This window comes from Pimephales promelas, chromosome 5, assembly GCF_988280905.1.
Source record: "Pimephales promelas chromosome 5, fPimPro1.hap1.1, whole genome shotgun sequence".
In the NCBI taxonomy this organism is placed as follows: domain Eukaryota; kingdom Metazoa; phylum Chordata; class Actinopteri; order Cypriniformes; family Leuciscidae; genus Pimephales; species Pimephales promelas.
In genome coordinates this window covers 5,480,465-5,497,663 of record NC_142773.1, presented here as the reverse complement: position 1 = coordinate 5,497,663, position 17,199 = coordinate 5,480,465, and the positions used below count along the sequence as shown (strand labels likewise).

General features: G+C 36.6%; 1 protein-coding gene across 1 annotated transcript; it reads left to right on the top strand.

Annotated features, from left to right (window-relative positions):
* Positions 1 to 60: 60 nt before the first annotated feature.
* Positions 61 to 13,287, top strand: LOC120488958 (uncharacterized). The gene is made up of 8 exons (XM_089130737.1): positions 61 to 298; positions 731 to 943; positions 1,210 to 1,427; positions 5,724 to 5,789; positions 5,858 to 5,985; positions 11,117 to 11,374; positions 12,107 to 12,430; positions 12,501 to 13,287. The coding sequence occupies exons 1-8, from the start codon at positions 61 to 63 to the stop codon at positions 13,285 to 13,287; spliced, it is 2,232 nt and encodes a 743-aa protein (XP_088986863.1).
* Positions 13,288 to 17,199: the final 3,912 nt, after the last annotated feature.

The following is a 17,199-nucleotide window of genomic DNA, read 5'->3' as shown; positions in this document are numbered from 1 at the left end:
AGGAGGAGGACACGTGGAGTTCAAGAAACTTGTGACCTGATCCAAGGACTTCTGGACTCCATGTGGGAACTGACCGACACCACTGGTTTGCGCCTCATCAATCCAGAGAGCATGTCACACGTGTGGGAGGTACAGCAGAAACACTTACCTTGCATCCAAGATCCACCCGGTGTTCAGCTGTACACAAAACTGGGCTCCGGTTTACAGAAGGGTGACAAGGTTCTGGATGTGCTGAGGTGTGGCAGAGGGTCCTCCTCCCTGGAAAGCTTCCATCGCCACCAGTGCACTTTTATTCCAGGTAAATTTACATTATAAGACAATACCATGTGTATATTTAAATAGTGTTGGAAACGCCTTATTCACGGCAGCGCCATCTTTGTGTTTTAATGAGAATGAAAGCGAGGCTGTGAGGGATAGACTTGCATCTCTTCAATGGGCTGTACTGTTATTTAATGTGTTTTCGGATTGTTCTGCTCATGAAACACTGGAAAAATATCTTTCCAAGAAATGTCAGTTGACAAAAAAAAACTCCCGACAATGTAAGCTGTGGAAAATTTTAAGTAATCTAGCCGCTTTATTCAGCTTTTTACAGCGGATGCCATTGGAAACACAGTATCTTTCACAGCCTCACTTTCATACCTGTCATGGTGCTGCTCTGAATAAGGTCTATTGGATCCAAAAGTTGGGGTTATATAATAGTGTTTTAATCATGTGAAACATTGTTTTTCAGGGTGGAGATGTAATGCACTTCATACACAGATGTACATGCTTGAGGGGGCATCTAGGTGGAACATCAACCGAGCTCATCAAGCTGTGGACATGAGTGGTACATCACAAACAAAAATGTATAATGTACGTTTAATGTCCCAGATGAATGTCCTCAGCAACAAAGTCCTTGGATGTCCACTCCTGCCAGAATTCAAACCTCCTGGGAGACCCACCGGTAATATTCAACATTGTACCCTCTATTGCAATCGTGATTCCATGTTTGCATGACTGATGATTGCTATAAAGGTGCCCATTTGTAGTTATAAGATGTGTCAGTTTGTGAAATTCCTTTGTGATTTTGGCTTTTATTTAATTGCATTTGTCATGTGTTAATCCAAAAATGTATTATTTGTTAGCAACACTAGTTTCATCACATGCTTTTCTGCTTTAGCCTGATATATAGCTCTTTTTTTCAATATGTTTATTGAATTTTTATGGCAGATGAACGTATAGCTGTGGAGTATTTGCTGGCCCAGTCTAACAGAGGAGACCTGCTTTCTCCACTGGAGCAACGTGAAATCCCCTTGCCAGAGTTGCAGGTTGAAGTTCAGGAGGATGAGTGTCTGGATGTCACAATATGTGATGCAGCAGACATTGATTTAGACACACCCACCCTTGGAATTTCCAGCAGTCATGGTGATTCATTGATCTCACCTCTGGTAATGTCAATTTTCTTGATCATTTTAAATTAAAATTGCATAGAAATGTTAGTTTTTAGTAGCAACTAATGAGTTGCTTCATGATTTATACTTTTTTTAATTAGAGCTTTTTTAATCACTAACAAGTGCACTGCTTACCCATACTTCTGATACTTTTATTAAACTCTTAACACAGACTCACACCTACAAAACACAATTGGCCGAATGGATAATTTTCTTCTCAAAAACACATTTTGTTAAATATACACTAACTATATTTCAAAATAGAACACATCTAACTTTACCAAAACACTAGAAATCTTACTCAAACTGAAATGATTCTGTCAACGAATAACGTTTGTTTTCGCTTCACAAGGTACATGCAGTCAATCAAAGTACACCAGGGGCCTGTTTCAGAAAGGAGGTTAAGTGAAAACTCTGAGTATGTTAACCCTGAAATGAGGGAAACTCTGGGTTTTCCGTTACAGAAAGGGGGGTATATCAAACCCGAGAAAGCAGAGTAAGTCAAGCCCGTTTCTGAAAGAGAGGTAACTTATACTCAGAGTCAGTTACCATGGTAACTTACTCTGTGAACCTAACCTGGTCGGGAGCAGGTTTTCTTCAGTAAACCCAGAGTTTCTTGCGGTCTCCTCCCCTTTTTTAAAGAGGAAGTGCTGTTTAAACACCAACAATAATACTAAAATGTATTTACACATTCTTTAAGGAATATATATATATATATATATATATATATATATATATTGTTTGTCCATGGTTTAATAGGCCTTTATCGCATCAAAATAGAACGCCGGAAGTAACCGTCAAAAATAGCTGAAGCAGTGTACTGCGTCTTCCGGTTATTGCGTTCGAAATGGCTGCCTGTTATCGCTGGACTACTTCTCTCTCGAATCTCCCAAAAGTTGGCCAAGACGATGTGGTGCCTCCAGTTGCCTGATGGTTTCGGCAGCAGCATCAGCATCTAGTCCACCTGCGGAGTCGCGGGAGTAATTGTGATCACTGGCGGCCGCGGGTTGTTGATCCTCCGCGACTGTGGGCTGTTCATCTGCGTTCTCTATAGACGAATCCGACGAGCGTTCTTGTGTAGGCTGCCATCTTGTGGCGACGCCATTACTGAGCTGTTACACCGGCATAGACATATGCACCGGTATGTAAACAAACCTCGGAGATAAGGTGATAACGCACCCTTAATGACAGCTAGAGCCAGGCAGACTTGTTGGGTTGATGATGTTAGACATTGGCCTCCAGTCACAGATGAAGGTACAAACGATCTTACAGATTATTTATGAAAATAGCTTGGCAAGCTAGCTAGGCTAACGTTTGCTACCGAGGAAACTAAAAAAAGATCTGTCCATTTGGCAACAATAAATAAATGAAATCAAATAAACAATTTCATGTTTTTCATTTGTGTGCATTATTTATCTAATTTTTACATTGCAACGGGCATGGGTAAGGTAACGTTACAGCTAGAAAGTATACATAATATCGACCAACTACTGTTTTTAAACCATGGAAAGAGGTCAATATAACAGCAGGAGAACAATTGTGTCACATAACGTTACATTCAGCTCAGGAAAGCCATTTAATGACCATATTGAATAGAAAAAATAACAAGAGAGGAGATTTTGCTGATCACTATATCACACATTTATTATATTTTTTTACGTATGTCATTAAATAATTGTTATTATACGCGAATGTCCGCGTCTTGTACTCGCCCAGGAAATCTGTGTAAACCGTACGACACCAGACAGGGGCAGTCGACCCGGGGTATTCACAATTTTTTCTCTTCAAAATTGAAATTTTACTGCCACCATTGAAACAATTTATAACGGAAACTGTTTACCCACTCGACATTACACAAGGGCTAACGTTGTAACGTTAGTGACAGTCGTAAATCGCGAGCTGTTTATTCCAGTGGACGCAAGTTGCAACTAAAACAATAGGAGGCAATGGCGCAACGCTACCCAGCAACAGCTCAGTAATGGCGCCCGCTTACTTCCGGTAGTTTCGCCGGATTCATCTATAGCAGAGTCGCTATTCTGTGACTCTTCAATTAACGTTACTTCAAAACGCGCATTAACCCGATCGAAAACTGACTGGCGAAGCACACGAGTCTCCCCCCAGCTGTTCCACGAAAATCGACTTGGTGTAGTACCGGATTTTAGTCTCCTCCGCCCACTTTTCGAGACGTAAATGCTTTCCTCGTCAAAGTGCAAGCTGCATACAAACGTACTACCCCGACTTATATGGAACAAAGGACCTTCGTCCCTCCTTATCAATCTCACCCAAGCCTTGCGGAGGTGTTCGTCTTTTGGGAAGTCATGGAAGCTAAGGTATGGCTGTCTTTGTTTTGATGTTGAACAACCCGGTACACTGCAATAGCACCGGCGAGAGGAGGCAGCCATAGTTTATCTGGTAACTAAGTAACCACCGGAAGTGCGAGTACACTGCTTGGCGATTTCGAATGTTTCAAACCAAGAAATGTGATAAAGGCCTATTGACTAAATCTGTTTTGCAGCACTTTGCCAAAAAATAAAAGGATTAAAACATTTGCTAAACTTTTATTTGATTACCACTGTTTTTGATAATATATTTCTATTAAATCATTGAAAAAATTGTAATAAAATTTAATAAGTTATTCATTATAAAAAATAAGATGTCAATCATAATCATAATCAATTATTGAAGTTAGTTGATATTATGTTTTATTGAACAAATGTTTAATTTATTTAACTGTCATTTTAACTGATGAAAATAATAACTGTAATTTAATAATGCAGTTTATATATTTAACAATTGTTTAATACCATAAACCGTGATATTTTCTGAGACGGTTCTCATACTGTGAAACTCTTACAACCCCACATGGGGGAGTCCCCCACCCCACCCCCGCTGTTAAACAAGTTACTCAGCAACTTTTACTCATGTTTTAAATTAACTACTTTTTACTTGAGTAGATTTTTTAGACTGGTATTTTTACTTTTACTTAAGTAAAAATGTATCAAAGTAATAGTAGACTACTTTAGGTTGAATAACATTCTTCCAGTTTCACCTCTGATATTTTAACAGTTACTCTAAAATAGTTATGAATTATTAACAACAAATGACATCTTCAACGGTGTAGTTAGATTAATGTAATAATTACTATCTCTAGAAAGTATTGGTCTAAATATTACTAAATCCTATATCAACCTCAACCACTTGAATAATACAAGGAGGAGAGACAAGAAATTGCACTTTTAATGCTTTCAAATTAACAATATACAATTGCATGAATTATTCTTGAATTGATCAAAGTGTGTAGAGGGAGAAGGTTATATAAAAATATACCTTTTAAAAATGTATGCTAAATCCACTATTTTTTTATACTGAATTGGGCTATAGTTTATGCAGTAGCCTATTTAATGTAATTGCATCATATTTTATTTTATTTTAAATTAAAGAAGAATTAAGAGTAATCCCTTTAATTAAATTACAATATTTAGATTACTTGGTAATTAATTATACCCAACACCTCTTTTTGTCTGGCGCTGTTGCCATGGTGACTCGTAATATCTGCGCTCCATTGATAATGGCTTTTTATAGCTGTGGTGCACGCGCTTAACTCAGAGTCAGTCAACTCAGAGTTGATTGAACTAACTCATTTCAGCTGTTCTGTAACCGAAAACTCGGAGTTTCCCATCTCAGGGTAAGTCAACTCTGAGTTCAAGCTTTAACTCAGAGTTGGTTGAACCTCCTTATTGAAACGGGCCCCAGGTTTCAAAATACTGGCTATTGTTGACATTACAAAAACTGCATAGACTTTGATGTTTCCGTTTTACAGGTATTTGCATGAAAAATATGCAATCCACCATTTTTACACTAAATTTCTTGACTGGATACAGTAATGTTCACATGATAGAACAGAAAATGTTTTACAGTATTGCTTACAGTGAACAAAATATCCATGTTACAACTGATTGGACAAACTCTTGTTAGCGACTGAAAGAAAAACTAATGATAAAACTTTTTTAGATAAAACTAAAGCTAAACCTTTTTGTTGTTGTTGTTGTTTAGCATAAACTTTGAATTGTCAGTTTTGTAACTGAAGTTTATTCTTCTTTTAAAAATGTTTTAAAATAATCTAGGAAACCGTGTACAGTCCTCCTGATAGACATTTCCTGTGCTGGGCCGAGCACACCAGCTCCGGTAAAGTTTGTAATACTTGGTGCTTGTAATTTGTGAAGAATGGTTTATCAAAGAGCTGTTAATAAATGATTTCATAATGCACGATTCTGTTTTTGTTTCCATTTTCAGGACAGTAGAAGTGATTCAAGGGGTGTTCCTGGATGGGAGGCAGTGGATAACCTGGCAGGGTACCTCGTCAGTCTCAACCGCACGATCACTGGTTTATCAACCAACGAGATAGCAGAGATCTTGCGTTGTATCAGAATTTGCATCCCATTGATCAGTCTCCCTCCAAGTATTCCCTTAAGTGCAAGAGAAAGATCTTGGCAGGTCCTTGGAGAGCTTCTCGGAAGCGTAGTGGCTCAGCCCCTGGTCAGCAAGCAGCTGAGAGGTGAGTTAAATTGTTAAATTTGAGTCTTGTTGAATGCTCCCTGTGTAATTTACAGTTTTTTTCAGTCGCTAACAAGCATTTGTCCAAACAGTTGTCACATTTTCAAAACTCTAAACACAATTAGCACAACATTGATCTTTTGTGGCCATACCATTCACACATTTCATGTTGTTTTCACACAATATGCAGTCAGTGAACACATTTCCACAATGCTTACATTTTCTTAACAGACAAGCTATCCACAAGTTTCCGAGGGGCGCTCCTGTAAAAAATAAAGTGGGTGAAACTTCCGGTGAGGCGGCGGAAGTAGCATTCCAATGGTATTTTGTGTGTTAGTTAGCGAAGAGGCTAGCTGTTTTTCGGAGAATTATTTTACTATTTAAAGACGCAAATCTTTATGAGAGATGTCGTTACGGAGCTCAGGGACAACATGTGCTGTTCGCGGTTGTATGTATAGCCGGACTAAACTAGTTCAGTGGCTTAAACGTGATTGTTTTGAACATAAGCTGAAAACGAAATCAGAGTGTTCCTGCCAACGACTGTAGTTTCCATCACCTCCCAAAAGAAGACGAATCTTCCTGTGTACATAAATTCTTAATATTCTATAAACTTTTATCAGCATGTGTTTGGCTGTTCTCTATGTTACACCTAAACTCAGGATCAAAGCCTGTGTTGACAGAATACCAAATGTGCCAGTTAATGTATTCAAGCAGCACATTCATTTATAATTTTGAATAAACTCCAAAGCACAATGACTAAGTGTGTATTTTTTATTTTAATTGTTTGTCAGCTCGCACAACTGTTTGTCACCATGCCTTGATGAGTATTGATTATTAATAATGTTACTCCCAATCAACTACTGTGGAGGGTAAAGGTACTGTTATTTCACCTTTTTTACAGTTTTTTCTGAATGCTTAAGCGCTAATCGTGATTCTTGTAGCACAATTTCTAAAACTATTAATACGTATAGCAAAACCACTCACTGAGTTTGCAAAACTTAAAGCACAAAAACTGCTCAACACTCTTTTTTGCAGAACTTTAAACACAACTCACTGCTTACACTCAATTACCAAATTTCCAACACACTCCTAGCAAAATTAAATATATGTATGGCTATCATTACAGTTTTTCTCGATTGTTTACACACATTTTCTGGTACTTGAGACACAATGACCACAACATGTAACTCATTGACCAACCCCCTGAACCAATTCTACTGAACTACAAGCACAATTCCTGCTTTACACTCGAATTGCAGCTCTAAAACACACTTTTTTCAAAACACTACACACAATTCTCTGCATTTGGCACAATTTTCATGCAGAAAATCTCTTGTCTTCACGAGGAACACACTGCCATTCAAATATTCACACTGACTCGTCACAAGGGCAAACACCCGTCACACAGTTTTACAATTAGCAATCAGAGCTTTAGCATAAAATACCAAAACCAAAGAGAGAATGCAGCATAGATATTTTTTTATTTCCTTTTTTACTGTAACAGCATAAAATTCTGTTGTTTTGTATGTAGACCACTGTATGTGCGACTTTGTGTTGGTTGGGGTGTACAAAATGTGGGATCTATCTCCCATTGATTTTGTGGGAAAAATAAAATATATTTGTTACCGTGTATTTGTATGTTCTGGGTATAAAAACAATATTCTCAAATATTTTACAACACACACCTATGTATGTAATGTCTGTAGTAAGTGTAACACTGAACAAAAAAGGCCCAAGTCATTATGATGAATGGAGAAGAAAGTGTTTTCCATTGATCATAGTGATTTACATTGAGCACATCAGTGTTCAACTGGTTCTTATAAATGTCTATTCATATGATGGTTTGTGTGTGTCATTTGAAAACAAAATACCATTTTGAGAAGAAATAACATTGTTTTGAATGTAAAGTTTCATTTTGCAGGAGAATTGAGGGGTTTTGCCAATTGTGTGAGTGTTTTTAGATTTGTGTGTAGAGTTCTGAGAATATGAGGGATTCTTTCAGAAAATGTGTGCAAACAATCGAGAAAAACTGTAACACTATTTTGCCAACTGTCTGGCTCACTTTCACATGTGAAAACTGTTTTAGAAAATTAGTTCACTTTGCAATCAGCCTAAGCACTATAAATAAGTCACAGGTAAGCTGTCTGTGTGGAGTAAAATGGAAGGAGCAGTAAGAGTGAGAAGAGTAAGAATCAGAGGAGGCCGAGGGAGAGGACGTGGAGGTGAAGAAGTTGGAGGAAAAGGACGTGGAGGTGAAGAGGTTGGAGGAAGGAGCTAGAAGAGGACAAGGAGGCAGAGGTAGAGGATGTGGAGTTGAAGAGGATACCCGATATGTCATCATATGGGACAATGTTAGTTTCCATAGGGCTGCTTTGGTCCGCAACTGGTTTACACACCACACATTCTTCATGGCACTCAACCTCCCTCCATACTCTCCATTCTTACGTAAATCCCATTGAGGAGTTCTGGAAAGTGTACGACCGTCATCCTCATCAACAGGTAGCCCTTTTACAAGCAATGGAGGAGGCATGTGGAGATATTGACCAGGCATCATGTCAGGCCTGGATAAGGCATTCAAGGAGATATTTTCCCTGGTGCGACATGATGTAGGCTGATTGTTTTTTTGTTTTTTGTAAAATTACTATTTTGTGTTCTGACTTTGTCTTGGTTTTTATGAGTGTGAATAAACACCAATACTTGAAGTTTGTATCCTTGTATGTTTACATGACACTATGACAAAAGTATGACCTCAAATTGACATTTGTACACAGAGACAGCAAAAGCCAGATGTGTTTTGTATTCATACCATCAGTGTGTAGTTGGCACATTGTGTGCTTAGTAGATGATGGCTTGTGTTTACTGTTTGATACAAAAACACAATTTTTACGAAGGTGTGAAGAGTTAATCTAGCTGTGTTTGCTTTTGCAAGAGAACTACTATGTTTTGATAATTGGGTGAAAGGTTTTCTCATTTGTGTGTAGAGTTTTGCAAAACTAGCCAATAATTACAAAAAATGTGCTTAAGCAATCAGAAAAAACTGTAATTTCGTTGAGGTTGTGTTCCCACATCGTTAGCTAGTTTGGATCGCTATAACTTGAATGACTGTCAACTGTTGAATGAACGAGTGTCAAGCATGTCAAATCGTGCTTTGTTTACTTCCAACCGGAAGTTGCGCCCACTTTTGACGCAAGGCCTCATGGGGCGTAGGAAACTTGTGGATACCAACAAAATTATGGATTGTTTTCGTAGTATTTTCAAATGTTAACACACACCATCCCAAAATAGCAAAAACAATATTCCAAACCTTAGATACAGTATAAAAACATCTGCTTCTGCAATGATATCAGTTCAAAAACAATATATCTCAGCTGATAATAAACAAACAATTGAATGATTGACCCACAGCTTATTTATGTTGGGTAAATTGGGCCAACCACAGCTGTTTTCAGTCTGGCTTAGATTCAGTGGCGGGGTTATTTTTTCCTATTACAGTTTTTCTCAATTGCTAAAACACAATTTCTGAAACATTGCTCCATTTTCTAAAAACATTAAACACAAAACCTTATCTTCAAGCACTATTTACAAAACCTCTGATTCCTCTTGCAAAATGAAACTTTCGCCTCAAAACAGTTTTTACCTGTGTTCAAAATCAAACACTGCTCTCAAAACAGTTTTACCTCTATATTTTTTAATTCAGTTTTAATTCTATATATAAAAAAAAACATATTTTTTCATTGTATAGTCTACAGCAGTGCACTGTACTACAGTTTACGATATATACGAAGTAAGGGACACAAATGAAAGGAGTAAACATTTGATCAATGTGCTTCTTGTCTTTGGCCTGGGTCATGCCAGAGGACTTCGTCGACTTCACAAGCAATATTGTCCCTTGCCCCCCCTCCTCTTTCTCTTTCTTGCCCCCCTCCTCCTCTTCTTCCTCTTCCTCCTCCTCTTTCTTGCCCTCCTCTTCCTCCTCTTTCTCTTTCTTGCCCTCCTCCTCCTCCTCTTCCTCTTTCTTGCCCTCCTCCTCCTCGTCGACCACCTCGCATACGTCCTCGTCCTCTCACATTGTTTTTTCTATCCATTCTGAGACTTTCTCCCTTCCACCTTCAACAACCTCTCAGTTCAGTTTGCTCTCTGAACTGGCTAATATTGGTTGTGTCACATCATTTGAAATAGGTTGAATCAGTTTTGAGTGGTTGTGTTCAATCAAATGATATGTGTTTGTATTTGTATTTGATTGTTGCCACTTGTGTTTACCAGTATGGATGATATGTGCATTGGAGTGCAGAATGTGTTTTGAGAATGAAAATGTGTTTAGAGTTTTGCTGAAAAGTCTAAGTGAGATCTGCAAATTGTGTTTTACCATGAGAAATTGTTTACAGTATTGACAACAGACTTCACAATTAGCTAAATGAGTTCAGGCAACTGAGAACTTTGTTCAGCCAATGGATTTTAGTGTTTTAGCAATTGAGAAAAACTGTATTGACACTTATACAGTAAAAGGAGGCCTTTAAAGTAAAGAGTAATGTTTTTGGAAACAGGAAAAGACAAACACTGTAATGTCTGGAGGAGAAAGAGTAAGAGCAAGGGGCCCAGGCAGAAGAGCAGGCCCAGTGAGAGATGCAGGAGCAAGGAGATGCAGTGAGAGGTGCAGTGAGAGATGCAGTGAGAGATGCAGTGAGAGGTGCAGTGAGAGATGCAGTGAGACATGCAGTGATGCAGTGAGAGATGCAGTGAGAGATGCAGTGATGCAGTGAGAGGTGCAGTGAGAGATGCTGTGAGAGGTGCAGTGAGAGATGCAGTGAGAGATGCAGTGAGAGATGCAGTGATGCAGTGAGAGGTGCAGTGAGAGATGCTGTGAGAGGTGCAGTGAGAGATGCAGTGAGAGATGCAGTGAGAGATGCTGTAAGAGGTGCAGTGAGAGATGCAGTGATGCAGTGAGAGATGCAGTGAGAGGTGCAGTGAGAGATGCAGTGATGCAGTGAGAGGTGCAGTGAGAGGTGCTGTAAGAGGTGCAGTGAGAGATGCAGTGAGAGATGCAGTGATGCAGTGAGAGGTGCCATAAAAAGGTGCCAGAACTATAGAATACTGATCATACATAATACAATCATGCATCTTTTTATTCACAGACTGTTCATGACTCATGGTCAGGCTGCCCAGAGACCTGATGCCAACAGGGTTTCAGAATGTGTCGCACTTAAGCTTCTGAAGGAATTCAGGGAAGCCAGAAATAGGCCTAAAGACAACAAGGGCAAAACCTTTCCCATTCCTCAGGCAATTGTGATGATATATAGCCACATCAAGCAGCTGCTTGAAGACTGCAGAGAGCTACTGGACAAGACCAACTTGGTGCTAGTTACTGTAAACAACACAACAGTGTCTTCATGGTTTTCAGCTTCCTAAATTCACTTCCTATGAGGAATGACTGCACTTCTGAAATAATAAATTTATTGAACTATTCCCAATTCCATATATATTTCTATATAACGTACATTACAGTAAATACACATTGTTTTCAGACATCCTGTCTCATTTTGAAATTTGTAACCTTTTATCTGTCTGCCAAAAAAGGATTTTAAGAAATTGGTAATAAATGCATACATTGTTTCACAAAAGCTTTTCAGAAATTTAGACTGTTATGGTTTAGAATACATTATTGCTAATTATACAGCTTTCTAAAATGCTTGATTCTGCTTTGTCAGTTGAGACATTTCGCGGTCAGCTTTTCTCTGACAATGTTCAGAAACTGCAAAGTTCATCAATTACAAAATGAGTTGAATTTCGTCTATAAATCAGCTGTAATGTTATCAGTTTGGTTCTTGTCCAATAATGTGAGTACAGTCAAATTAATAATATTGCTGAATATTAAAGGCGCACTCCGACTTTTTGGAAATTTAGCTTTTTCACTGCATCCCACAGAGTTAGATAAGTCCATACATACCCTTCTCATCTCCATGTGCCGTAACTCTGATGCACTCGCTGCTAGCCTACCTTAGCACAAAGACTGGAGGTAAACGTCTCCAATAGTTTAGTGTACATGATTTAGAAAAACAAATCAGTAGAGATGTTTTTTGAACATATTGTGGGTAGAGAAAAAAAATTCTGTTATTCTTTCCCAGGCTTCTCGACAGACAGAAAAGAACAGACCGGGACACCTTGCTACAAGGAGTGGAGCTTCCCCAGCCTGTTGGTTTGGCAAAGGAGCTACTGCCAAAGCCTAGAGAGCTCCCATCTGCACCTGTTGATCATGGACATGTTGCCATTGAGTTCCAGGAGCCTGAAAATCGGGAGGGTGAGGCAGTTATTCGCCAGCGTAAATATGCACGAACTGGAACTGGAGTATCTTCTATAATGCACACAGACTCTGGGCTTAGAGACACATCTCCATCTGGCACAGACTGGCCTGGGGCCCAGCAATTTCCTGAGTGGGATGCCTGGCCTGGGTATTCTGGTTTGTCTTTTCCACCATCGCACTCTCAGGGTTGGTCTTCTGTTCCACCATCACACTCTCAGGGTTGGTCTTCTGTTCCACCATCGCACTCTCAGAGTTGGTCTTCTGTTCCACCATCGCACTCTCAGGATTGGTCTTCTGTTCCACCATCGCACTCTCAGAGTTGGTCTTCAGTTCCACCATCGCACTCTCAGAGTTGGTCTTCTGTTCCACCATCGCACTCTCAGGATTGGTCTTCTGTTCCACCATCGCACTCTCAGGGTTGGTCTTCTGTTCCACCATCGCACTCTCAGAGTTGGTCTTCAGTTCCACCATCGCACTCTCAGAGTTGGTCTTCTGTTCCACCATCGCACTCTCAGGGTTGGTCTTCTGTTCCACCATCGCACTCTCAGGGTTGGTCTTCTGTTCCACCATCACACTCTCAGGTTGGGTCTTCTTTTCCAACGGGCCAACAGCCATCAGTTCCACCATCGCACACTCAGGTTGGGTCTTCTTTTCCACTGGGCCAACAGCCATCAGTTCCACCATCGCACACTCAGGTTGGGTCTTCTTTTCCACTGGGCCAACAGCCATCAGTTCCACCACTTCCTCCGAACCGACAGCGTGCATGGAGACAGCACAAGGCAGCAATTGAAGATCAAGAGCGTTTGGCAAGAGGGGAGCCACCAAAGAAGCGCCACACAAAGGAACATTATCATTATGAGTGTAAAATATGTGGCCAATCAAAAAGTAAAGTCACTGGCCATTCCCAGATTAGAGGAAAGTGGTACTGTCCAGCATCTGGCCAGACCATTGCAGAGTGGAAAGACTCTCTTTAGGCTTTTTGTCGTGATTGAGTACACGGTTTAATCAGCTCTTTAATTTTTTATGTTAGTGCATTAAGTACATTTTTGGCAATTTTTAAGGAAACTTCTAAAAAGAATAAGTGCGTGTGTGAATGTATATGTATATAACAAGTGTTTCTACATTTTTATTAAGCTGTATGTGTAGAAGTATATTATTATTATGTCTAGCCATTTAGTTGTGTGTGTATATGTGTGTATATATATATATATATATATATATATATATATATATATATATACATACATACATACATATATATATAAATACACACACATATATATACACATACATATATATGCATACATATCACACACAATTAAATGGCTAGATATAATAATAATATACTTCTACACATACAGCTTAATAAAAATGTAGAAACACTTGTTATATATACAGTATATATATGTATATATTTATAAAAGGCTACTTAGTTTTATTATTATTATTATTATTATAACTTACTATTCTGTAATTATTTTATAATACTATTAAAGAATACTATATATTTTTTGTATTTCATATAGATATAAATTTGTATTCATTATATAGATTTTAGCTTTTATTTGTGCTTTTAACGGTTTTATTTGTGAGTCTTTAAAATTATTTTCAGGAAATGCACATTCTAGTTGTTATTATATATATATATATATATATATATATATATGGGTCAATGACGTGACGCCTAAATTTTCTGTCCGACTGCATTTTTTCAGGCAAAAATGGGTTTAAATTCCTATAAAGATACTGCATATTTGTAGTACCTCTCTCATGTATGTACTCACTTTAACTTTTCAAAAACCTTTTACTTATTTGTTATTATTTTGTTATTTAAAGTGTCAAAACATCATGTGGTGCGACCGTCCGGCCATAACTTCTGTTTTGAAAACATCTTTGAAATTACTCTGAATTAATTCAAATTTATATACTGCACTATTTGGCATGATTTCCAAAATGTTTTGTGATCCTTTAAAAAAATTCTAAGCATTTGCATTTATATTCCCATCATAATATACAAACAAACTTTGTCCGAAGATGTCTATTTTATGAAATATCATGTGGTGCGACCATCAAAGAACTACCATTTTGGGACTTATATGTTGAAAACTATTCAAACACAGGAAGTTACATCATAAACCAATTTACCAAGGACCCATGGAAGCAGCAAGCAGGTTTTTAATTCTCTCAAATTGGAAAAAAAATAAACCTTTGTAATGGTTGGTATGTAGTTGCCAAATTTGCATGTCATGTGGTGTGACCTCAAAAAAATTTAATATTAAAGTTATTTCTACAAATATATATTTTTATTGTAAATTTCATAGTGACCTTTTTTGGCAAGCTAGCTTGTTTTGTTTTGGTGGCCATTTCTGTGCCTGTAAATTATGAATGAATTTGAAAATGTCATGTGGTGCGACCAAATATCATGTGGTGCGACCACTGCAGACTGTTTTCAATGATAGATATATGTCCTAGATTGGCAGTTTTATGCTTTTATATTCAATCGACGGTTTATTTTAAAAAAGTACTTTACTTTAGTATCATTTGGAAAAGATTTTTATGCAATTTGGGATTTTTTAAAATATATTTCAGACAGTTTATGTTCACTCTTTGTACAATATGAGAAAAATGCAAAAAAAAAAAAATAGAGCATGTAATTTCAGTTTAGTAATACTGCATTTATTTGTAGTGTATTTATTATTGCCTATTTATTTATATAAAACTATTTTAATCTATTTTACCAGATGCCACTGCCTGCCAAGCGAAACAATTCTTATCCTGCAGCAAGAGCGGAGTAGAGAAGAAGAGTGAAATATTATTACAGTTTAAAATATCTGTTTTTTATGTGAATATATAGTAAACTTTAATTTATTCCTGTGATCAAAGCTGAATTCTCAGCATCATTACTCCAGTCTTCAGTGTCACATGATCCTTCAGAAATCATTCTAACATGTAACCCTAGACCATAAAACCACTCAATGGGTCAATGTCATATAGGTCACATCCATCACACAATTTTTTTAAATTGAGATTTATACATCATATGAATGCTGAATAAATAAGCTGTCTATTGATGTATGATTTGTTTAGATAGAACAATATTTGGCCGATACAACTGAAAATCTAGAATCTGAGGGTGCTACAAAATCGAAACATTGAGAAAATCGCCTTTAAGGTTGTCCATTTATGTTTGCAATGTTGCTATATTCACTCACAAAAATAAATGTTTATACATTTCTGTTAGGACATTTACAAAATATAAAACATCTTTATTTAATATATATATAACATTATTATTTGTTAGAAAGAAATTCTAAGTCAAGTTAAATTAAATGGTGCACTTGTGTTTGTGATGTGATTTTTATAAAAAAAAGTTTATTAAATTTTAATGTTCAAGAAAATTCTTTGAAATTTGTATAAAATCTGGTTTAAATCATTTTTATGTATAAAATGTATTGTTCATTGATCTCTTTAAATAGATTTTTAACTATATAAGGTCATGTCATTTGGAGCGACCACTTGTCATGTGGTGCGACCAATAAAAGCAATCACTGTATTAAATTAAAAAAAAATATATTTTATTTCTGTGGCTGAAATATGAATCACAGATATAGTATGCTTCAGGAAATTAGATTTTTAAAACATTTCTATCAGTTTTATGTGATTTATAGGAAAAATAAGTCTGTTAACTAGAATTAAGAAGGCAACTCAGAAATTATAGAACAAAAAATGAGATCATTATTTAAAAAAACTCAAAAGAATTGCAAATACTTGGTTTCTAAACACTTTACTTACTAAGAACTTGTTTTACATTTTTAAAATGAATTTAGGTGTACACAACATCCTTAATGTTTGAACAATTGCAACAGATATTATTTTTAGTATTTTAAAATTGGCCTGTGGAAAATCCTTATACGTCATTGACCCATATATATATATAATTAGAATTATATATTATGATTATGAAACCAAGTTTGTCATAGTATTTGTATTTCATTATATATTAAACTTTATTTTTATATTCAATTTTTATAAAAAAAAAATATATATATATATATTATAATAACTTACTATTCTGTAAATATTTTAATAGTATTAAATAATACTATATAACTTTTGTCTTACATATGTATTACATTTGTATTACATTCGTATTACATTCGTAGTTGTATTACATCTATATTCGTTATATAGAATGCACATTGTAGTTGTTATATATATATATATATATATATATATATATATTTATTGTATTGTATATATGTATTTCATTATATATTAAACGTTATATTTAATGTATATATAATTATATTTAAGTGTGTATGTGTATATATATTCCTTATTTCTGTTGTAAATGTTGAACTTTTTTGAAAGAATATTTGTGGTAATAAGTATAATAAATAATTGTATTTTATTTATACTTGTATATTTCATTTTTATTATGACATATAACATACTACATTTGAGATTTTCGAATAAACTATTTGTGGAAAGTATGTGTTGTACATTGTATTCTTTCCAATTTGACAGAGATTGTTTTGTGATAAAATACAATTTGACACTTTTTTTAATAAAATAGGTCTAAAATGGGTTTAAATATTGACTTTTTTAGTCATTTAAGTATTTTTACATTTACATATATTCATTTGGCAGACGCAAGGAACACATTTTACATTTTTGTCAGTTCTTGCTTTCCCTGGGATTAGAACCCACGACTCTTCCGTTTTTTCCCCCTTCTTTCGGCGCTTCTTTTCCTTCTCCCCCCCCATAGCAGTCTCTTTTGCCCCATCTTTGGCCGAGTGGTTAAGGCGATGGACTAGAAATCCATTGGGGTCTCCACGCGCAGGTTCGAATCCTGCCGACTACGTTTAATGGCATGTGCCTGCTTTAGGCCTTGTTAGAACTTTAGAAAAAAAAAGT